Source organism: Phalaenopsis equestris, unplaced genomic scaffold, assembly GCF_001263595.1.
Source record: "Phalaenopsis equestris unplaced genomic scaffold, ASM126359v1 Scaffold000468, whole genome shotgun sequence".
Taxonomy (NCBI): Eukaryota; Viridiplantae; Streptophyta; class Magnoliopsida; order Asparagales; family Orchidaceae; genus Phalaenopsis; species Phalaenopsis equestris.
The window spans coordinates 1,283,386-1,309,129 of record NW_018164909.1 but is presented as its reverse complement, the minus strand read 5'-3'; the positions used below and the strand labels follow the sequence as shown (position 1 = coordinate 1,309,129).

At 39.0% G+C, this 25,744-nt stretch overlaps 1 protein-coding gene across 1 annotated transcript in view; it reads left to right on the top strand.

Moving 5' to 3' along the window:
• The window catches only part of LOC110027919 (long-chain-fatty-acid--[acyl-carrier-protein] ligase AEE15, chloroplastic-like), a 131,990-nt gene that overhangs the window by 63,635 nt on the left and 42,611 nt on the right, over positions 1-25,744 (top strand). Inside the window, exon 6 of the mRNA XM_020729565.1 lies at positions 15,339-15,457. Within this exon, the coding sequence (XP_020585224.1) occupies positions 15,339-15,457 (119 nt within the window). The remainder of the gene's footprint in view (positions 1-15,338; positions 15,458-25,744) is intronic.

Below are 25,744 nucleotides of genomic sequence, written 5' to 3'. Positions count from 1 at the left end.
GTTTTTATTGCAAATGCCTTTTAGCACATTATAGATAAGATAATTTTGAGACTTCACTTATAACATAAAGACTTATCAATAGGGGTTACACAACTGAGTTTGAACAATTAATATTGAAACGTGAGTTGTGGAGCTAGAAGAGAACACCATAGTTTTATTTCTTGGAAGATTGAGGCTTTTTATTAGCTTTGTGGTGAATTGCAACCCAATTGGACCTTGCATGATGCATAGATCTTAGCATAAAAATGGAGAAGCAACATAATAGCATAAAATCCACACCATTCGTGAAACAAGGCTTGATCATGGGGTTAGACTACAAGAGTATCTTGGCCAGAGCGCCACAACGTGCCACATGTTGGATGCTAACACCAGATAGAGCCAGGACTGATCGAGCTAGCATCCTCAAGACATTCCTAGCCATGCAGTGTTTTAAGTGTCATAAATATGGGCGCATTAGATCGAACTTCCCAAATAGGAGATTGATTTCTCTTTCTTAACAGGGTACATTGGAAGAAGCCGAGAGTGGAAACTATGGAGATGCGGAGAATGGATAGTAATACCTGCTACCCATTGGTGATGGTGTGATGCTTGTAGTTTGATGAGCCTTTAAGTTGGACCTAGGAGGGATCAAAAGTGTCATGAGCTGACCTAGGAGCTTGGAAACTCCAATGTGTGAACAAACGATTATACTTTTATTTTCGATCACTAAAATTTTAAATTCTAAATAAATTGAAAGTGCCACTAAAAAAAATAATTTAATTTAACAAATATTATGTTTACCTTTCTACTTACCCAAATTTTTGTACATATTCTCTCCTTTGCTACTTATATTTTATTCAAAAATTTAAACTTAAAAATGTTAAAACAATATAAATGAGTTATCCAAGATAATCTAATGGATCAATTACATCTCAATGTGAAGAAGACAAAATGTAATCTAGTCTTTCTTAATATTTTATAAAATTATATAATGATGCAAATCATGTACTCATGACATTTGCTCATTAAAGAAATAAAAAATTTCTATATGCATTAACTTCTGCTTTACTTTACGAGTTGCAATCTTTTTAACTTCTTAATGCACATATTAATCTAAACTAGTATATCCGTTTCAGAAGCACTGTCTAAACATAATCAAACACACCTCTGTCCGATATTCTCTGGTCGGTAGAGTGGTCCGGGATCTAAATTGCATGATTGTGATATGAGCCATAATAAAAAACAGTGAAAAAGCATCGAAGAAATTGCAAAGAGGTAAAAAAACTCTAATGAGGACTGACCTTATTAAGACCAATGAAAGCAAACTAGATACAACACTGATCTACTATTCAAAAGGTAGATCTTCTCTCCTAAGACCAATGAAAGCAAAATGGATACAACGTTGATCTACTATTCAAAAGGTAGATCGTCTCTCCACAAACCATAGACGCCGCTAGGAGCATCATAAGAAAAAAAACTGCAGCCAAATTAAAACATAACCAAACCATAGGTTATTTGCCTTAATATAACCCTCACAATTACTCTTCAAACTCCCCCCTTGCCCGCCTTAGTGGGCCCCACTGGGAGCTGGAGTCTTCTGCGGCAACACTAGGATTTTCCGCCCCTCTTGCTTAACCGGTCGGTCCTGGAAGGCTGGGATGGGACGGTCGGTTGGGTTTAGATTGGCCTTGCCTGGACCGGTTCTGCTAGTGATGTAACAATGCTACTATGCCAAAGAAGCACCTTATCTACAAGGTGGAATGACGTAAGCTGCTTTTGGATTACCTCGTTAGGCTTCCGCATTGCTTCATAATCCGACAGACTTTTCCACTTAATAAGTACCTCCTTTTCTCTCTCCACTCCTTGACGCACTCTTTCAACCTCTAGCGGTTCTAGAATCATCTACAGGTCCCTTCTTCCGCCTCATAGGTAGTGAGGATGTGGGCGTATGATCTCCAATAGCATGTCTCAGCTGTGAAACATGGAAAACTGGATGTTGTGTTGGTGATGATAGTGCATTGAACGGTAGGCTGCTGCCCCAATGCGTGTTGTAATCTCATAAGATCTAAAGTATATTGGGGAAAGTTTTTCGCTCCTCCGCCTAGCCAATGTCTTCTGTGGGTATAGCCTCAACTTCATGTAAACCATATCCCGGGGTTCGAATTGTACCTCTCTCCTATGTCCGTTTACCTTTCTCTTCATGTTCTCTTGAACTCTGAATAGATGTCTCTTGAGCTCTGCTATTATTCTATCTCTCCAATACTAATCGATACTGGATATCGGTGTAGCACTATGTCTATAATGTATCAGGTGATGTGGATCCCACTCATACATAATCCTAGAAGGGGTGATATGTGCTGCCATATGGTATGAAGAATTATATCAATATTCAACCCACGCAATCCACCTGACCCACAGGTTTGACGTAGCTAATACAAAACAACACAATGATGTCTCTACATTCATGTTGAACACCTTTTGGCCATTAGTTGTGGATGATATGCCGTGTTTTTCTTAAGGACTGTTCCTTGTAACTTGAACAACTTCCAAAATTGACTGACAAACACCTTGTCTCTATCTGATACAATAGATTTTGGCACTCCGTGCAAACAAACCACTTCTCATATGAACACCGTAGCAATTGAGACCGCAGTGTAGGGTGTCACAATGGAATGAAATATGCATGCTTGCTTAGGCTATCCACTGCCACGAAGATCACCGAAAACCCCTCTGATTGTGGCAACCCCTTTATAAAATTCATCTTCACTTCTTCCTAAACCTTCTCCAGTAAAGCTAAGGGCTATAGTAACCCTCCTGGTGCTATGGTCAAATATTTGTGTCGTTGACACACATCACACAATGCTACAATGTTCTCTATATCTTTGCACATCCCCAATCAATAAAGCTCTGTCGTTATACAACTATAGGACTTTTGTGCCCTTGTGTCCCTCAATTACACTGCCGTGAAACCCTTTTAATAGCTTGGGGATGTCCTTCGTTGCTCTTGACAACACGAATCGCCCCAGGTAGAGTTGCTGCTGCCCCCTCAATGCATGTTCTGGATGGATGTTCGGATCCTGTAGCAACTCTGTCCAGTCCTTTTTTTTGCTCGCTCTTCCGTCTTAGGACTTCCCAATCTAGTATGACCAAGGGTACCAATAAGGCTGTCAGCTGGGGCTACTCCATTTTTCTCAATAGGGCATCTGCGACTTTATTCTCCAATATGGGCTAATGTTGAATCTCAAAATCATAGCTTAATAATTTATAGCCACCTCTGTTACTCCCCAGTCATCATCTGCTCCAAAAGATATTTCGAACTCTTCTGATCTGTTTTGACGATTAAGCATCGTTCCAAAAGGTAAGATCGTCAATTCTGAATTGCCAAGACAATAGCCATCAACTTCTGCTCGTACATTGACTTGAGCCTCGCTCTAGCTATGAGCAATTGGCTAAAGTAAACAATCAGTCACTGGTTTTGCATGAGTATTGCTCTGAATCCATGCCTCGACACATTTATTTTTACAACAAATGGTCTACTGAAATCTAAAAGTGCTAATACTCGTATGCTAGTCATGACTCTCTTCAGATGTTTGAAGGCTTGTGTTGCGGCCTTCCCTTACTTGAAATTGTTTTTCCTCAGCTGCTCCGTCAGCGACCATGTTATCGTGCCGTATCTTTTTACAAATTTTTGGTAGTATCCAATGAGACCTAGGAATCCAATCAACTCCTTCGAACTTCTGGGCAAAGGCCAGTTCATCGTAGCCTTGTTCTTGGATAGGTTTGTTTTTACTTCTGCCCTTGTCACCACGTGCCCTAGGTTTTCCACCTGTAGCTGTGCAAAAGAACATGTCTTCAAATTGTTGTACAACTGATTCTCTCCCAACGTATCCAGGGGTGTCCTTAGATGCCCCACATGTTTATGAGGGAATGAAATGTTGCTGTGGCATTGGTGAGACCAAACAACATTTCCAAGAACTCATAATGTCCATCATGTGTTCTGAACGCTGTCTTGTGCACATCAGCTAGGCGAATCCTGATTTGAAGATATCCCAATTTCAAATCTACTTTCGAGAAAATGGCTGCCCCATAAAACTCATCTAACAACTCATCAATAACAAGAATAGGAAATTTGTGAAAGGTAGTTTCTTTGTTCAAAGCGCGATAATTTACGCAAAATCGCTAGCTACCATTTTTTTTACCAATAGTACTGGAGTAGAAAAAGGGCTCACAGTGGGTTTGATAATCCCAACTTTGAGCATCTACCGAATCAACTTCTCTATCTCATCCTTCTGAATCTGAGGATACCAATATCGTGCTCGTGCTCTCTTGCGGGTGGTAACACGCTTGACTGCTGAAATAGTAAACTGCTCTAGAAGCTGTTGAACCCCCTTGGGGAACTCTATCGACTCGGGATCTCAGATCTCTTCGATGCTCTGCAAATCCATCAATTAGCATAACCCTACTCCCCACTTCAGCTTGACCATGATTTTGCGCGAGATCATGGTTTTACATAAGTTAGCATCTCTTCTCAGTACCACTTGCTACCCTCCATCAGGAACTCTATTGTCAGAGCTTTCATGTGCAACTTATTCTCCCCAATTGTGTGTAGCCACTTCATCCCCAGAATCACGTTCGTACTGCCCATTTCCAAGGGTAGGAGGTCCTCTACCACCTGGAAGCCATGTAGTGTCAGAACCAATCCCTTGCAAATTTTTCGACTCTTCTCCACTTTTCTGATCCCCATCATGACACCAAAGCTCTTCATATCTACCAGCTCCAACTCTAACTGATCCATGATCTGATTTGAGATGAGATTATGGGTAGCCCTACTATCCACCAACACCACAACCGGCTGCTTCCTGATCCGTCCCCACATCAGAGTGTGATTCGAAGTAAACCCTGTCATTGAATTTAGGGACACCTATGCTACATCAAGTGCAAATGCTCCTCTTACTCCACCGCATCTTTCTCTGACTCCTCGCCATTTGTCTCCTTGTCATGAACTAGGACCTGAAGTGTACGCTCCTTGCAATGGTGGCCTGGGGCATATTTCTTGTCACGACGAAAACATAATCCTTTAGCTCTTTTATCATGCACTTCATAATTGGTGAGGTGTTTAAAATTACCCCCACATAGGGCTCTTTATTCTTCTTCTTTGGCGTTTCTTTCTGAAATGACACCATCTGGGTACTCGGTGTCATGGCCATCAAAGCATTTTCGTAGAATCCTCCAGCATTGCCTCCTTTGCTGGTCTTCTTCACTTGTTCTTGTCTTCCGTAATCTGGTCGAGTTCCATCTTTTTCTTCGATCCACACGGTCTCAGTGGTCGGATGGCCACTCGGATTTCGGGCTTCAGGCCCTTCAAAAAGCTCCCCTTTAGTCCTGTTTTAGAACTATCCTTCAGTCGCCCATACAAAAAGCTCGAATTTCTCCCTGTATTTTGTGACCGCCCCCTCCCCCCACCAAAGTCAGCGCATAGAATTACTCGTGTAGGTCTCCTTTCATTATTGCTAAAAAACGTTCCAACAAACAATCCTTAACTTTCTCTCAGGAATTTATCGAGTACCTTGCCTCGATCCACTAAAATCATGCTAGGGCTTTCTCCTCCAAAGATAATCATGTCGCTATAAGCTTCTTTTTCTCATTTAACCCATTTACTGCAAAGTATTGCTCAACTCGATTCACCCACCCATGTGCATCTTCTCCTTCGAAGATCGACATCTTCAGTTTCTTTACCCTCAAGTCGCGACCCCAACTTCCTCTCTCTTTGACGTTTCCCCCCATGCGTCTGGGGTGAAACTCTCTTTTTCGGTCATTGCAATACCCGCCCCCGCTTCTCTCCTTCCTTCGTCATTCTCCGTTGTGCCCCTTGCAATACCCTTTCAATTTTCGACCCATCCCCCTTTCGAAAGTTTCCACCCCCTCCTCTCGAAGTTCTAGGGGGATGCTCTTCTTGATAGATGCTTTTTTCCTCGCCTTCTCGTTCGATCTAGAAAAAAATTCTCTAATTAATCTTTAATTAGGGTTTGTAACTTGAATCGTTGGTGGGGTTTTGGATTGCATTTCCAGGAGCCTCTTCATCGTTTCCTCCATGCTCTCGAACAGATCATCCATTTTTTTCTCTATGGAAGAAAACCTATCCTCTATGGTGGCGAACCTTTTCTCAATTCTTGATTTGATTTGCTCTACTCCTTTCAACACATCCACTTTCGTTGCTTCCATTCCTCTAAGATTTGTTTTGATACCAATCTGATACGATTTAAAAGTAGCGAAAAAATAGCAAAGAAATTGCAATATAGAGTTGGAAAACTCCAATGAGGACTGACTTTATTAAGACCAATGAAAGCAAAGAAGATACAACATTAATTTATTGTTCGAAAGGTAGATTGTCTCTCCATAAACCCTAGACGCTGCTAAAAACACCATATGAAAAAAAACTGCAGCTCAAATAGAACATAACCAAACCCTATGTTATTAGCTACAATATAACCCTTCCAATAACTCTTAAAACCTTCTCCCCAAAACTTCCTTGATTTCTCCTCCCTGCATAGGTGATTACAACCTTAGTGGGCCCCACCTGGGGGCTGGAATCTTGGACAGCTGCACTAGGATTTTCATCCCCTCTTTTTGAACCGGTCGGCCCCTGGAAGGTTGGGGTGGGCCGGTCGGTTAGGTTCAGAAGTGAAACTGTCTACACTAATTCTGCTACTATAGTAACACATTTTTTAAGAAAAAAAGGTACCTCTGGTTGATATTCTTTCGGCACAATGGTTTGTGATTTAAATTGCACGAATATCTGTGGTGGTTGGAAAATGTCCCCGCACGTGAATACTTTGACGTCTCCTGTTTGTACTATAAGGGGGTGAACTCCTTATCGTAACATGCACATATAAACATTCATATATACACTATTTTCATTCTTCATAACATGAATTAATTCCTTATGAAATATTTAGTGATGATCTACTAGCAAATAAATGTCATTTCATAATCTGAAGGCCATGCAATAAACTAATGTCTTTCTATGAAAAATAAACTATTAAGCTACTATTTATGCAAAAATGCGTACATGCATCTCAAGTCTATCTATATGAAGAGTTAGTTGTAATTTAATTTCATTTACTCGGAACATAAAAGAAACAATTGAAATTAGTAATAGATTCAAAATAAGTATTACTATAACTTAGAAATATAATTTTTCACCTTAATCTAACATGCTTAACTCATAGACTTCCTATCTCCAAATCTTTTAGAGTCGGTCGATCTTAGGTCTCAATTACTGCTATAAGTTAATATAGTAAAATGTTAATTTTTTAATAACATTAAATTTAAATTAAATAAATCAAACTTGAATTTCATTAAATTTATACCTTTCCTAATTTTCCTCTTCGCGATCAAATCGGCTCACAATCAATCAGGTTACTTTTTCCGCTTGAATGTGCTCGACCACAATATAACCCACGTTCCATTCACAAGGCTTCTGACACTCGCTCCTCTCGCTAAACGTCTCCTTCTCTTCTTACTTTTCGTGGCATCAAAACCCTTAGCTCCTTCCTTGATTGGTGCTTCAGCTTATCTGGATGTAGCGCTCGCTCCTCTCTCTCTCTCTCTCTCTCTCTCTCTTGAAATCAAGCTCGAACAAGAAGCTTATTTTCGCTTCGACCTCCCTTCTCTTCTTAATGCGTAAGCATATACACTTTGCCTCCTTATAATGCCAACATTACAATAGAAATTAAAAATCGGGCATTACAAGTAGTGGCTTATACATATCATCTTCCGTAACCTTTATACTATAAAGGGTAATGTGCGTTTTCTTCATAGATGGCTATAATTGTGAGAATATAGTGCCTGCTCAGATGGGGGCAAATTGAGCTTTGCTATAGTTAACCTCTATTTGTAATCCATGTTGAGTTGGGTAGATATGGCGAGAATTACAGGTTATCAATGTGATGTCACACAAATCTAAGTTAAAATGCCTTTGTCTTGCATGAAGTTGTAACACCTAAGAATTAAGGATAGTCAATATTATTTTGAGAGACAGAGAAAGATGGACGAGTACCTAGAGGCGTGCGGAAGGAAGAGTGGGAGATGAAGTGAGGTGAGATAGAGAGAGAGGATGCGAAGTGGGGCTCTTGGATCCATTAAAGAGAAACCATGTGAGGGGAAGGGATAGACAAATCAAGTGCGAGACAGAGAGCTAGTATGAAAGGAGAAAGCATATGAAGAGGAAATCATGCGGAGTAGCGATCGAGTGTGGGTTTGAGCCATGCTTAGGATAGTAGGCTTGGGCAAGTCTATATATGAGCAAGTTTTCGTACGTGGGCGATGGAGCAACGATGCGAGTGAATTATTACAAGCATACCTGAGGCGACCCGTGATAATGACCAAGTAGAATTGCGAGCATTGTGGTCCTCTTGAGTTCAAAATAGTGGGCATGTTGTTCGACGATTAGAAAGGTTTTGGTGGATTTGTGGATTTGAGCTGGGCACAGTGTGTGGATGAGTTTGAACTAATCACCCATGCAAGGGTGGCTGAGCAAAACTAGGAATCTAAAAATCTTATGAAGAGATTTAGGACAATTGAGGATTTTGTGTGCTGCGTTGTTTTACATTAGTGCGAGAGGAGGAATATTTGGTCTTAACGTATTCAGATATTTATCAATTAATCAACTACGTTGGAAGAGTGAAACAAGGTTAGTGCTTTTAGTTTGGAATATGTTTTTATTTATTTGTATTTTATTAGTTGTCTAAATGATGAAATTAATATGGTTAAGGTCATGTTTCATTTTGATTAAGATTAGTTTAGAAAAATTAAGATTTAATTTTATAAATAAATATTAAAATGTCATTTAAATATAAAATTTATAATTTTGAAAGTTTAATCACATTCAAAACGATAACATTCAAATATTTTTTTTATGTCAAACAATAAATTAAGTATTTCAAAAATGTCTATCAATGTATTTAGAAAAATAATTAAATAATAATTTAAAATGGTACATAATAGCGAAACACAATTGAAAAAGATTTATTTTATTATTTTAATAAAGCATTAAAAAGGTAATGTTTTTGGTCAAGTGGCGAAGCAAATGCTTAAGAAATAACGGCATAAGTTGAACATTGGATGTAATAAACTTAAAAGAATGACATTTAGTTTTAAGAATGAACTGAAAATGATAAATTTGGTTTTACTTGAAGGATTTGTTGGTTGTAACTATAAGTATGACTTTGAAGAAGAGTCTTTAATTTACTAAATATGATTCATATTTTTCCTAGAAAAGAAGCTTACCAATTTAACTAAAAAAAATAGAGTAGAAAAAAAAAATTGTTCAGGAAAGGTGGAGATATACGAATCTTATGTTCGTATGTGTGTTGATTTATGTATTCTCTTAAGTTAAGAGTTTAAAGATAAAGTGAGTCATTTGATTCGAGGTGAGCACTCTTAAGACATGTTTGAGGCAGATTTTTTAGTGCGGTTCGCTTTGAAAGTGCCGGCTCAAGTGTTTGGTTCTTGTGGCGCGATGGCTTTTCCTATTAGTTCTGTGTTAATCGTGGGTTGCAATGTATTTTTATTTTAATCTGTGTTAAATTGGGGCCCACGTTTCTTCGTGAAGTTCTTACCCCGCTGCTCTCTCGACCCCGTGGCTCCCTCTCTTGCGTCTCTTTTGCACTAGGTACCTCTCTCGATCGCTCTCGCGAACCCTAGGTACCTCTCTCACTTTCGTTTCTCTCACGCGCCTCTCTCACGCCTCTCTCGAGCCTCCTACGCGCTTCTCTCTGGTGGTTGCCTTTCTCCTCTCTCTTCCCTCCGATCTCTGATTACTGTGCTTTGTATGTAATTCTTGTGCTCATTTTTGATGGACTGGCTTTCTCTTTGCGATTTTTGACTTTTTCATTTGCGGTTTATTGTGAGAAGTTTGTGATATTTGCGACTGGTGGCTTTCTAATTTATCTCCTCTAATTTTGAGATTTGAAATTTGCAATAAAAATGAAAATTGTGGAATGGTGTTTTTATCTCAACTGAATTTTTGACTGGGAATTTGATAAATGGATGAAATAGTGTGCTTGATTTGTAGATATCAATGTTTTGGGTGCCTTGTATGTAATCAAATAAAATGAAAAATATGCGATGCCCTTCTATCATTTCCTCCATTGATTTTTGAGTGGGAATTTGAAAAATGGATGAATTAGGCTGCTTGATTTGTACATAACAGAAATGTGTCGTACTACGTGATATGACCACATATTCATTTTCTAAACAAGTGCAGGTTGTGGTCACCACGATTGCTCTACAACTATACTCATTGGCATCCTTCGTGCAACAATATTTATTGCAATAAAGCTGATGAAGATTATTTACATGTCTGTGTTGAAGCATACAAATATCACCTTAGACAATCTTTATCACAATCCAAAATTGATTTGCATGAGACTTGCAAATAGGATGGTGAAGGGGCAAGCGAGATGATAGAGTTGAGGGAACGAATTATAGATACTATTGTTGGAGGCTGAATAAAGGGAACATCTGTTTTTTTCTTGCTACTTTATTTGTAATTTGTTATAGAAATAGTTATTGTTTGTTGTATCAGTACTTTTATACTAGTGATAAATATTTTGAATCTCAATTTTATTTTTAGTTTTTATGTATGTATTCTTTCCCACCTGAATGGCCGATGAGGCCACCGTGGATATATGTAATGTAATTTTTTATTGCATGTTTTTTTTGGTTTTGGAAATCTATGATGAGACATTTGATCTTAAAAGTTCTTCTGAATGATATTTTTTTGGTGATATGCATATATGACACAGACGAACTCGGTATTACGTGAGTTAAAGGCAACCAAAAACCCTTTTTTTAATAAGGTCAGCTATCTTCTTGTAGTTACAGATTCGTTGGTTTATATACTATGTTTTTTGAGGCCTCACAGCTACATAAAACTTTAATTTATTACTTTTATTAATCATTTTCACTAATGTTGCGTTTAACGGTCTTTGCTTTGTGGTTTTAAGCCTTCAAGAAAGATGAGTTTAAGTATTTCTAGTACCTCTAGAGCATTGTACTGTTGTTACGAACTACAATGTTCTTTGCTTACTTCGTGAAATCAACATAACTATGAGAAACAATTTTACTGATGTTTGAGGAGAAGAGCAGGATGCTGCGACTTCTTTTGGTGGGCATATCAGTTGGAGGATTCCACCGCTGATAGTGATTAGACATGGAGAGTTTCTTTGGAGGACGGTTTATCGCGTGACAAACCAAGTGCATTTAAAAAATAATATTATCATATTATAAATTATTTTTTAGTAGTTCTTTTTTAATTTTGATTGTCGTGCTACTCACTGTTTAATGAGGTGACTATTTTTATTTTGTAATCTTTGAGTTGGATATTTGCTTTCAAGTATGAAATGTGCTAAGTATGAACAATTTTTAAATAAACAACATTATAGTATAGGGGCATAAATGTTATTTGTTCAGAAAAAACTGCAGGATAACTATTTCGAAATTGTAAAAAATAAACAGGCAACCAGCTTATGCGTAGCACTTATGCGCTGCAGCTTCCTGCCACAGTTGTTGTGCAACAACTTTTAAATAAGCTGTAGCTGCCACAAACAAATCCTTAGTTTTAAATTATGGTGTCTTCTAAATCACTTGTATTATAATGCATTTGTTTAGATACCTTGATACTGCTAGCATGCAATGATTATGAACTTATGAACTTGTTTTTTTCCAAGCAAGCAAGCAAGAGTTAAAGTTCAAATAACAAAGTGCAATAGTTGGTAGTGACCATATTGAAAAAAATTTCAATCATAGAGATGCTAATTATCAATATATCTTTGAATCCCATCACAATTCATTTTGATTTTATGTTAACATTAGAATATACATAAGTACCTAAGAAATAGTATAAAAATCAAAATATTCAAGCGAAACATATAACTTAAAGCTAAGAGAAACAATCCTCTCAACTTCTGTAATAGATTGTCACTTAAAAGGAAAGAAACAAATTATTATGGTCAGATCTAGTGTTGGGGATGAATTTAAAGCTATGGTCTTGATATCGGAGCTAACCCAAACCACAATAAAAAAATAAAATATTATTATTGAAAGAAAATAGACGATTACAATCAGACACACTTGAAATAGAAATTACAACAAACACACCACACAATCACACAAAGGCTCGATCCATGGATGATGGTCGACTAGGTGGTTGGGGTGCAAAGATAGATGACTTAAATGGGTTGTAGGTGGTTGGAACAACAAAAGGAGGGGATGGAATCACGCGGCAGGTGCTTGGAAAAACAAAAGAAGGGGCTCGATCCATGGGTTGTAGGTGGTTGGAATAACTTGTCGTGTCTGAGCGGGCTTAGGCATCCCTGTGCCTGACATGGTGCCCCTTTGTTAGTCACTCGAGTTTGGTAAAGGTTTGACCTCATATGTCAAAGCTTCTTTCTCCTCATAGCTGTCAGGTTGGCCTCACTGAAGTTATTATGAATGAAAAAATCTCCTGACAAGTTGATCCTGTAGGCACTTGCTTTCCACAACACTTCTTGATAGAATAAATAAGCATATTTTTTGGCACATCCTGAGCTGGTGCTACATATAGATGTAGGTTCCCACGATGTTACTCTCAAGCTCTTAAGTCGAGAACCTTCTTCTCCTTATCGTACTCTGCGAAATGTAGCTGATAAATAAATATGTGAGGAGAAATCAACTCTAGGATTAATCTGTGTCAGACGACACAACTCTCACTAGCAACTGCTCAGGAGAGACATCTTCTTCTTCATTGATAGACCTTGGATCCCATTAGAGAACTTTCTTCTCCCTCGAACTCCTAGGACAATTTTCGAAGTTGTGGTTCATGCATCTCGATTGATCATCTATTTGGGGATACATTGCTGAAAAGGTTTTGATACCCAACTGACTCCATATATTGTTTCAGAATTGGCACTAAAGAGCTTATCTCTGACATATTGATTCCCTCAGCAGGGGCACTCAGGAAGGATCCTATCTATTTGAAAAGTTTCAATTTCTCTTATCTGGGGTTGCCGGGTGTCTGGTGTCGGTTCCTCATACTTAGGACTGTCTTGGATCACCAATGTCAATTCTATTTGAGTTTCTCTTATGGCCTCAACTTGAAGCTTTTCTCCTTAATCATATGGGATCTGGCCCTGCTCTTTTGTGTCCTAGCATTCTTCAGTGTTTACTACATCATTGTCATTACCCCTTTCTTTAACACCTCCCTGCTCAGTGAAATATATCATTCCCCAGTTTGTGCAATCTACTTCAATATGCTACCTAAATCTGTGACACTTGAAACACTTTCTAGCTCAAACATATTTAGAAATACTGGTTCGCTCTCCATATTCTCTACTCTGAATCAATTTCTCCTCAGACGGGATTAGCTTGGGTGTTCTTCTAGGTATGCTCTGGCTGTAAGTTTATGGGGTTGAACCTTGCCTGTAAGATGTGGTGGTTGCTCGGTGATGTGGTCTTTCCACTTTTGAAATTGACGTCAGAACATCAGGTATGTAGTGAGTAGGTATGAACCATCACCGCATCTCCTATTTCTTCACCTGAGTAGGTATGAACCATCACCGCATCTCCTATTTCATCTGAGATCAAATAGTGATCTTGTATTTTTCCTCGCGATGACGTAGGTATTTCAATTTTTGCGAGAAACTAGCCACTAACAAGTTAAAGAAGAGTGCCTTATTTTAGTGACACTAACATGGATACTCAAAAAGACATTCCAAGGTCCAAAGCCACTCAATGAATTGGTCTAGATCCATGTGACCGTCTAAATATAACAAATTCACATTTACTTTGAAATTCTATCTTCTCAGATATTTTAGGTCACATCTTTGAGGAAGAGATTCTTCATCCCTAGAATCAACATGGTGGAAGAGATTCACTCAATTCTTTTGATCTAGCAAGTTACTGACATGGCTAGGACTGATCCCTTCGAATTGCCTCATCTTGAAGGTGATAATACTTTGTTGTAGTTGGTGTGGGTTTTCCATTGCATATCCTCCCCAAAAATCCCCTAAACACGTCTTTGTAAATTTCTCATAAATGGTTGTGTATTCTTTCCCCTCGATCAGACTTCCATCGGTTATTTCTTTGGTGGCATGATTAAGTTTTTGGTTTGGGTAGGTGGAAGGTGTTTAATGGTGATGTGGGGTGAGAAAGAAAAATTTTAGGTGGAGATAGGTTTGGTTTTTTTGATGCTAGAAAACCTAAGATAGGACTAGGATTAGACTTGCTCTTATACCAAATGATATCGGAGTTAACCCAAACCTCTATTGGGAAACCAAATATTATTAGTAAATGTAACTATGCGGTTACAATCAAATACACTTGAAATAAAAATTGCAACAGACACGACACAAACTCACACTAAGGCTTGATCCATGGGTGGTGGTGGTTGGCTAGGTGGTTGGGGAGCGGAAATAGATGGCTAAAATGGGTTGTAGGTGGTTGGAACAACAAAAGTAGGGGTTGGAATCACCTTGGGAGCGAAGAAGAGGGAGGGGAAGGCAATGATTGTGCTGGAACTACAAAAAATTAAAATCAGAATGTTGTTGTAGGTGGCTGCAGCGAGATACGACGACTAGGAGCGATGTGGGGCGGATTTGGAAGAGGATAGAGAAGATATTACCACTTCGAGAGAGAGATACAGCTAGGGCACCATCCAATCCCTCGGATACATCCTTCAAAGGGAGAAATGGATGCCAGTGGCTACCCCAAACAAACTCACGCCAAAAACTAAGCCTAGAACATCAAACATACAAATATATATTAAGAGGATAACTAAGAGTGGCCCAAGAGGACTGACTGACTCCTCAGAAGGGAGAAAACTTAGGCCGGTTTGGTCCAGGCGAAAGAATGGGTTGCGCGAAAATGATCACGTGTCACTCACACTTGCCGCGCCCTCTCGTCAGGCACATTATGCATGTGAATTGATGTGGGTAAATATTCTCTTAGAAGTGTTTAATCTTTTGTTATACAATATATCGTTCTGCACTGTAACAATCATTATGTATTTAAGTTATTTGGGGGGATTCTATATTAAAACAAATGGGAACAATATGTAAGATAATACTAAAATATAAAAGCTCTCTATATTTGAAGAAGGGCATATTTATTAATCTACCTTGAAGGAGTTTGCTCTTTACCCATGTATACGTTGGGGTATCTCTAGGAATAGTGCATACCACCAAAACAATTTTCTCAAAGAGTTTTTCATTTCAATATGTTGCAATGTATTTCTAATGAAAGCAAGCGAATTTCCTGATGTAGCTGATGCACAAATTTTCGTAGCTGTAAAGTGGCAAATTTTAACTAATACTCTACAGGTGAATTTCATACGTTTGAAACCATTGAACCTGATGATATTGCAACGCTCATGTATACGAGTGGATCAAGTGGCACGCCTAAAGGTGTAATGCTTTCACATCGAAATTTTTTACATCAGGTAACACATCGTCAGTAGTTCGGCTGTATCATTTTTAAATATTCATGTAATACTGCTACTTGCTAAATAATGCTACTATGCATTTATGGTTTGATAACAAATTAAATCATGGTAATGTAGAATTGAATCAAACTGAACATAACTATACATTTTGTTTTTTGAAACTTAAAAAACTATGGACGGTCTTGCCATAATTTGATATTAATCCATTTTACTCTGTTTGGTCAGCTGAAAATTAAAAGAGAGACTTTTCTTTGATTATAGGTTTAAAACCCTTGAGTTTTTATTATATGTCTATTTAGTTGTTGAAATGAGAAGTGGAAGAGAATAAGAGGAAGTATATATATTTTTCCCTTGCTCAACAATGACGGAGGTTTTGTTTATATAACAATATTTTAACCAGCACTTTTTGGAAAGAAGACTGCTGCAACTGATGCAAAAAGTAAAAGGATGGACCAAAGAAGATACGTTATTGTGATGGGAGAGAGAGCACACAGCTTTAAATAACCTAGTATACTCGGAATTAGTGAAAGAGGAAATGCAGAAATCTGCCATGCAGCCCGTGATGGTTTGAACAATGAAAACTGCAGGAAATGATTGCATTCCAGAAACTCAGTCCACACGATTCAGCACTATTCAAATAGAGTGTCTGTGAACTGATGGGAGAATAAATTTCTTCTTTTGTAGAGGAGAAATAAACACTTAACCATATGGAATGGATTTCACGGATCCCGGACAACAAGAAAGACAGGAACCCAAATGAGGAAGGGCGCGATCCCACGGATCATGAGCATGAGGTTGAGCGAAGGGTCCAAATGGGGTTTTCAGCACTCCCCGTCAAGTGGGATTATAAACATCAAATTATTAAAGCTTTTCTAGCATTTTTTTCCAACAGCCATTTTGTTAATCTTTTAATTAGAATGTCAACAAGTAGTTTAGAGAATGCAAATAGGAAATGTTAAGTTTACCATCTTCATTTGCCGATCAACTTCCACATTTCTAGTTTAATCATGGTGCACAGGATTATGGGCAATACTTATGACAACAATTTCATCACAGTAAAGTTGTATTGGCATGTTAGAAATGACTTTAACTTTAAGGAGTTGTTTTAGCTGGATTAATTTACTAGCCCCATTACTTTATTGATCTTAGTTCAGTATTTGCACTGCTTTTAACTATAACATTTTATTAATTACTCCATGCCACCTGGTTCAGCACAAATAAAAATACATCTTAGTTCAACTTTTGACTACTTTTTCTATAGCATATTATTTCTTACTCCATGCCACCTGATTACCCCAAAATAAAAGTACATTTTCTTGATGTCTATCTCTTATCAACTATGGAACTTGCCCAATCAATACCATTGCTTGCCTCAGTTCCTTGAAATTCCCCCTTTTCAGAGAGACCCTTTCGTTTGACATCCTTCTAAATACTTTAGGATCTTTGGTGCAACAACAATATATTCTTCTATTACTAAAATAATGTAATATCAGGCCTTAGATGTGTAAAATAAATGTTTGATTTTAGAGTATTGGGTTGTATACATTTATTGATAGGAAGAGAGATATAAATACATATTACAATATCCAAATAAAGGAAAGACATAAATTCAGAAATAAACCAACTAGAAAATACACAATATGGAACAGAAATAGAGGAATTAAGTAAAAGCAAATAAAGTAACTACAGTCATAATTAGCCTAATAAATTAGGCTAATTCTAATACTCCCCCTCAAGTTGAAACATTGATGTTCATCTTGTTCAATTTGGATTTGAAGTAATGAAACAATGACCGAGGAAGATTCTTGGTAAGGATATCTGCTAATTGACCATTAAATGAGATAAATGAAATACAAATCTCATCTGAATCGAGTTTCTCCTTAATGAAGTGCTTTGTTAATCTTCACATGTTTGGTTCGATTATGCTGGATTGTATTATGGGTAATATTAATGAAAGCTTTATTTTCACAAAACAGTTGGAGAGGTGCAGAGACTAGCATACGCAATTCCCTGGGCATGATGCGTAACTAGAGAGCTTCATAGATATCCAAAGACAGAGAGCGAAACTCAGCTTCAACACTGCTCCGGACCACAACCAATTGTTTTTTTGCTTTTCAACATGACAAGATTTCTCTACACAAATGAGCAATTTTTTGAGGTGGATCACCAATCATGGACGAACCCGACCTATTCCACATTTGTATAAATAATAATAGAACGAGAGGTGTGGCTCGAGAAAAAAAAATCTGAGCTTGGTGTGCCTTTTAAGTAGTGAAGGATTCTGTGGACAACTCGGAGATGATGCTTCTTTTAGTTCTTTTTGTAATAATTGAAGTTGACAACCTATTTAGTTATTGTCTTAAGATTCTCTTTTCTAAAGAGCCATTTACTTGAATCATCATAATGATTCCAATAAGATAAGAAATCAGGAATGAAGGAATTAAGACGAAGACTAGGCAGACAAATTTAGAAAGAACCTCAATAGTTAATGTTAAGTAAACCTCATGCGTTAGGTGAAGAGCGTACGTCCAAAAAGAATCAGATCGATACACCTTGAGCTGAATATCAACTAAAAAATAGCTATGTAAGCTACCCAATTAAGTTGAGAACCGAATTTTATTTGTCATGAGTTTAAGTGCACTCCCAAATGGACGTATCCCATTTGGTTAATTACATCTTGGACGATGCCCAATAATATTTTTGATTAAATGAGTCCTGCTTACTTTTAAGGGCGACTAGTTAAGGGTGTCACAAAGGATAGTTGTTTCATATGAGCATCTCGACGTTTTCAAAACTCACACCAAGCCATGCAGGCAGAGAGTGAGTCTCTCACGATACCTTACAGATGATGACTTTTCGGTAATGGAGACCTATAAAATAACCATGTCATCAAATATGGTCCACACTATGTTTCCAAGGCCTAATCGAGCGATAAGTGTATATGGTGAGTTGTCGTATCCCAAATGGGCGACGACCTATCCACAATCGGGCCATACGAGACGACATTGATGAAGTGTCAGAAGGAACAACTTGGCTCAAAGTGGGTAGGTTTTGCTCTTTGGATTCGTAGGGAGAAAGTAAAGCACCTCACCCTATAGGGTTTTTCTTTAACACAAGAACCTTAACCTAATTCCTCTAACATCCAGATCTAGTGGCTCAAAAAAATGAAGAACAAGAGTTTTAGGAGTCCTTTACCTATGCGGTGGTTGCTCAAAGCATTCTCTTTAGTTGTCCACGCCCTGACTTTGCTAGGAAGAAGCTTTCCTTCCTCCTTGGGAGAGATGATGCTCTCCTACTTCCTTAGGAAGGATGAAACTCTCCTCTCTTCCACCGCGCAACTTCGCTAAGGAAGCTCCTTCACACACTCAAAGAATGGTGGAGAAAGCAGAATAAGATGAGAAAGAAGAGGTTTAAGTGGAAGAAAATGAGTTTTGGGAGAAGAAGATGAAGTAGATGATGAAGCTCCCTACTTTTCTTGCTCAAGAACTCTCCAACTCAAGAGAGACTAGCCTCTAAGAAATCTTCTCCAAGGAAGAAGACTAGCTGAACTTCAAGGAAGAAGATGACTCGAGCTATCCTCAAGATAACAAGAGAAGAAGAGGCTCTCCCAAAAACCAAACCAGAAAATCCCCAGGAGAAGCTAAAAGGGAAGAAGTAACCATCCCCCTTTCTTTTCCTCCTTTTTTTGTCTAACATGACATGTTGTTCAAGTTTTCGAAAGGCTTCCTAGTGGCCCAAAATGGCCACCTAAGCCCCTTTAAATTGCCCCCATGCATATTTTCACTTCAGCCAAGGAGATCTGGATTTTCGGATGCATTGGAGGAGATTGGGTGGAAATCTCGAGGAAAATTGAGAGTGAAAAACAGTCTGGCGCTTAGGCGCCGTCCTCCGGGCGTCTAATTTTTGTGCTCTCGAGTTTGAAACGCTATTTGGACTGGTTTCAAGCGCTTAGCTGTCAGGGGTCTGCCGCCTAGGCGCCATCCGCTGGATAACTATATTTTGGAGTAGATTCAGGTGCCTGATATCTAGGTGCCCGGGGCCGAGCGTCTACTTTCGAGGCTCTTAGTTTTCAGCTTTTTTTGGGCTGTTACATTCGCCAAGGTGCCCAAGATTGGCAACCAGGCACCAATCTGGCCCAAAAATCCTGAATTTCGCTGAAATTGTCAGACAAATGATTTTGGCGATCTATAAGCTATGGGGCATTAAATATGATTGAAATATAGTTCCATAACTTCTAAAAATATGCTTTTACATAGGCCTTACATCCAGAAGTTCAATGGCAACAAGAGCCCCGAATTACGATCTGGGTGCGACGCCTTGAAACTTGATCTTTCCAACTTTATAGCGGGATGGTTTTATGGAGTCCTCGAGCTAATGGAGGTTACATATGCATGCTACATGCTCCCATAACATTCGAAAGAGCGTCTAAACCTTTGTGGCATAAAAAATTGATCCCAATAAACGAACCACAACATGTGTGCTGCGCCGTTAAGACACAGTGCACTTGTTGTAAATAACTCAATTTTTGATCGAACCAGTGTTACTCATGTAAGCGACATAACCCAGTCAACCAAAAAGAGTCGGTCCGTGTACGCTAGGAAGGAAAACTCGGGGGCTCCCATCTAATTTCAGAATACAAACATGTCGGCTAGATTGAGAAGGAATGCTCAGAGACTTATATCAACTTGAAGGCCAACCAGAGAGATCATATCAGAGGGAAAACACTCGGATTCACATCCAATCCTATCTTCTGACCAAGGCACAAAGCTTGCAGTCTAGGGGGAGGCTTTGAGACCGATATCCAACCTAGCAGAGTAATTAGGCATAAGACCTGAATAAGCTAGGAAGGAATGCCCACGGGACTTATATCCAACTCGAAAGGTGGGTTCATAGGATAGGAAGCATGGCCTGAAAGGGTGGGCCCGAGCCTATGAAGCATGACCCAAAAGTGTGGGTTCAAAGGCTCTGAAGGTCCAGGGGCTATGAAGCATGCCCCGAAAGGTGGGGCCAAAAGCTATGAAGCATGACCTGAAAGACGAGCCCAGTAGCTATGAAACATGGCCCAAAAGGTAGTTTCATAGCCTATGGAGCATGACCAGAAAGGTGACCGAGGCATAAAGCCTCAAATGCCTACTACAATAAAGGGAAATGTTGAGGGACTTTCATTCAACCTTAAAGGGTACACAAGGTAACAAAACTAATTTCATGTAATATGAGTCATTTGCTATGCTTCCTCGTAAGAATCTGACCAAGATTTAATTGTGGTTCCCGTTGAGTAAAACACCCATAGTTCAGTTGGGTGGCTAAGAAGTTTGATATGTCATGAATTGAATCACAATTGACTAGTGACTAGACGGTGTGGTCAACTAAGATGGTTGAACCATCTCATGTTACTTGAGTCAACTATTTCTAGGTCGAGGAGGAATATCTAAGGACTCACATCAACTTGAATACGGTAGAAAGTGATCATATTAGGAAGAAAAAATAATAGGATTCACATCCGACCCTGAGATCTGATTGAGGTATAAAACCTCAAATATCCGCTACAATAAGAAGAAATGCTGAGGGGCTTACATACAAGCTTAAATTTTCTTTACTCTATTCTGAGAGCATAAAGAAGTTTGGTTAAAGTGACCTTAATTCCTCAAGTCTCACTTTGAACCCAATGAAGTTTATCTCCCTATTTATTTGCATTTCTCTATTATGTACTTTTGCTTCATACTCTGTAGTTCAATGTGATTTCCTAGTCATTCATGCCATAACTCTTCCGAGTTCTTATGGGTTCACAACACATTTTAACAAATCAATTGACCATATTGAAAAATAAAGTAAGTGCAGAAGGAAAATCATCACAATTTGGATTAAGGGCAATTTCAATATTCAAACCCACATTCCTACACATCTACTACATCACCACAAGGAAAAGCAAGAAAGTTTACTCAGAAAATATGGATAAAACACAACAAGAATGCATTGATACAAAGAGATTCAACATACAAAAGTGTTTCAAAAAATTACAAACCCGAAGCACATGTATACTTTTCTCTCTCCCTCAACTTCTCTTGAGAGTGCTCCACCAAAGTTCTTACATTTCTTCTGCAAACCCTTCACCAAGCACTCTCAAACACAACAATTCACTCCCCTAGACTTGCTTTCACAATCCTAGAACAAGCTTATGAACTCTCATAATAATGTTAGGGAAAAATCTCTCCCAAGGCTCCCTCTCTAACCCTAATGATACTCAAGAATATTTCCTTCAGCCCCCATTTCAATACTCTCCAAGTCCTCTTAATAACTCCCCGAAAACTGCCTCAATTTGCCCAAGTGATGCCACGAACAGGTGGCTCGAACTGCCCAAAATCGTGTTTGTGAGCCATGGCCTTTGTCTTCAGGCACCAACCTCTTGGGTTGCCATAGCTTGGCTGATGCCTAGGCGCCCTGTATTTGGCGCCATGACCTCAGCCTTCATAAATGCATTTTACTCCAAATTTTCTTCTTTTTATTCCATATTTTTTCTACTTCGTTCCACTCCTAATGTCTATTATACCTGTAAAAAAAAACATAAAAAATACATTGCTTTAAAATGCAATTTCATTCAAAAAGATGTGCAAAAAAATAAAGAAATTCATGGAACATTTTCACACATTAGCACGTCGAGGAGGAAAGTCGGAGGATTCGCATCCAACTCGAGCGCTGATCAAAGTGATCATATCAGAAAGAAAACAATGTGATTTAAATCCAATCATGAGATCTGATCGAGGCATGAAACATCATATACCTGCTACAATCAGAAGAAATGTCGAGGGGCTTAAATTCAACCTTAAGGGGTACGCAAGGTAAGAAGGTTGGATTGTCTCACGTAATTCGAGTCATCTGTTATGCTTCCTCGTAAAAAACCGACAAGCGTTAATTGTGATTTCCGTTTAGTGAAGCACCCATAGCTCAATTAAGGGGATAAGAAGCCCGAGGCATCCTAACTTAAACTGCGAGCGATTAGTGACAGGATAGTATGGTCAACTGGAAGGTTGGATCATTTCGTATGATCCGAGTCATCTATCGGGCACTCATGATAGAACCAACTCGAAATTTATATGGTTCGAGATGCACTGAAATAGGTGACTATAAAGTCAAAGATGGCAAATAGATAAGATGTTCTCATAGAAGAGTCAACTAAAAAGTCACATGACTCGAAAAACATCATAGTAGTGGCTATAAAGCCGAATGTGTCAAAAGAAGAAATGTTCTTATAAAAGAGTACTAAATAGTCATATGGCTCGGAAGCATCGTAATAGGTGGCTACAAAGCCGAAGGTATCAAAATACTAGATGTTCTCATAAAATAACAAACTAAATAGTCATATGGCTCGAGAAGCATCATAATGTAAAAAAATGAAATGTTCTCATAAAAGAGTCAACTAAATTGTGATATGGCTCGAGAAACATTAAATGCTAGATGACAGAAGCGGTCTAACAACACAACATACTTTAGTGATAAGTGAGCAAGGAGATTCTCACTGTATGCAACATCGTGATATCGTCGGCTATTGAGATATCATGAATGGATACACATCAGTTAGATAACTGAGGTGGTCAAACCAGTATGACATGTCGTTCATCAAGGTGATAAGAATCAGTCTAGTCAGTCAAAATTACCGAAGGGGTGGGATGACCCATACCATAAAAAGGGTGCTTTTGTAAACACTAGCAAGATGAATCTCGCTGGAGATGTTTCGCGAACATAAAGATATCCTGCTTAAGCATGGATCAACCAAGCAATCAAGACGACTTAAGTTGATACGACATGTCTTTCGTCATGCTGAGCAGGTCAACCAAGCCGATCAAAATACTGAAGATGTATCGAAAGGGTTGGATGCATAAAACAGTCCCACCTCAGGGTGCTTTGGTAAGCTTTAACACAACAACCTCATTGGGGATTCCTCAAGAATGAGCAAAGTAGTTCTTATTGAGGAAAATGTCGCAGCTTGATCGAGTACCAATGGTCCCGATTAAACCTGGATGAGTTGTATGAGGACAATGCTCTAATTGGCGTGAGACGTCTATCTGACAAAGGTATAAGAATAGGTCGAGTTGGACCAAATGTGGAAGTGGTTAGACGCACGAGGCAAGCTGACCACATAAGGATTCTCCCATGAAAATGGGCAAGGTGATTTTCGATGGGAAAGCATAACTGATTACTCGGAAACTAGAATGTTTGGCTAAACATGGACTTGTTAAGCAAGCAAAGCGCTTAAGCCAATACAACATGCCTTTTGACATGATGAATAAAATCAACCAAGTCGAGTGAGGTATGAAAAGGAGTCGGATGTACAAGACGGTTCACCTTTGAAGCTTTTGCAAGCTATGATGAAGCGATTCTGATCGGGAATTCCTCAGGAATGAGCAAAGTAGTTCTCGTTGAGGAAAACGTTACTTTTCGATCGGGCATCGAGGGGTCCCGAGTTGACATGGATAAGTTATATAAGAGAGTGCTCTAGCTGATACACCATGTTTACTGACAAGGTAATTGATAATGCAAGTCATTCATGCTATTGGATCAAATGGACTAAACGGTCCAACATATGTGGAATATAGTTTTAACAAAAAAACTTTTGTTGGGGATTCCTCAAGACTAGTGAGGTCATTCCCGTTGGGACGGTATCACGATGTGATAGGGCCCCAGGGATTGGACGAACACATTGGTTCATCTCTGAAGTGCTTTTACATGCTTTAATGAAACACCCTTGCAGGGGGATTCCTCAAAGACTAATAGAGTAGTCCTTATTTGAGGAAAATTGAGGGAGCCCAACTTATGCAAGGTACTTTCGTCAAGCACCGAGCGAAAGGATTATGCTTGGGATGTATCACAGGTGGGGAGGTGTCTTGCTTAGGCACGGACCGACTAAGCAGAATGTTGAAGCCGATACGTCATGCCTTTCCCGAAAAGATGATGAGAATCACTCAAGTCACATGAATTATCAAGGGAGGGTTAGGCTAGCAAAGTTTTCTACCAAAAAATGTTTAGCCTTTGAGCTAAACTTAATCCTTGAAATGACATTCACCACACTCATTTTTGATGAGTGCGACAGACACATATTTTTCGTGCAGAATGAAAGTGACATGTAAGTCTACGATTCTCATGATGAGTGGGTGTTCTGATTCCGGATCATGCATGTGGATCGTCGGAAGGCAAGGCAAGAGAAGAGCATATTTTCTCTCATATTGATTATTGGCAACACCAATTAGAGGATACCCTAGTGGACTTACACCTTGCCTGCAATACAAACCAACAATCAATTTAAGAGAAACACAAGACTTCTCCTATATGTAGTCATCACAAATTTCATCAAACGATTCCTAGCAAGTGTAAGAAATCATCAAAAACAGTTCACGACAAATGCAAGACAACATTCGAGGGATGAATACATGGACGTGGAGGTCAATGCGTGAAGTGTAAGGCAAGTGGGTGGTAGCCCACAAAGAAGGCAAGTTGACTTCCGAGGGAAGGACTGCCCAGACCCGAAGGTCGACGTGTAGAGCGTAAGATAAGTGGGTGGTAACCCACAAAGAAGGAGAGTCAACTTCCGAGGGAAGGACTGCCTAGACCCGGAGGTCGACGTTTAAAACGCAAGGCAAGTGGGTGGTAACCTATAGAGAAGGCGAGTTGACTTCTAAGGGAAGAGCTACCTGGACCCGAAGATCGATGCGTAAATCGCAATGCAATCGGGTGGTAACTGACCAAAGGAAAAAATGCTTGATTTTTCATATACATTTTATACTTAATTTTAATGATATTGCTCTTTAAAGGAAGGTATTTTATATGTTTTTTGGTTTTAGGTACAAGAAATGTTTTTGGTACAGGAAATAGACTTTTGGAGAAAAAGAAACAAAAAATAGTGCAATTTAGAGCAAAAAAGAGCAAGAAATGAAATTTTGCCCTGTCACCTTTCGATAAGTTTTTTGATTCTTAATCTCTTTTACACTTCTAGCATATTTTTAAATGAGATTACACTTTAAAAGAAGGTTGTTTTAATGCTTATTTTGTAGGGCTATCTGTTAGGAACACAACGCAACTGAAATGGGCGAAACGGAGCTAAAACGGAGCCAAACATAGCGAAATGGTAGAGCTGCGCAGTCTGCTAGCCGACAGCGCCAAAACGGCGCCGACGACGAGATTTACCCGAGAAAACCGAAAAATGACAGAAAAGCTCGCCGACTGCGCCCTCGAGCCAGCCGACGGCGCCCGAGACGACTGTGAATCGACTTTTGGCAGTTATTGGCTGAAAAT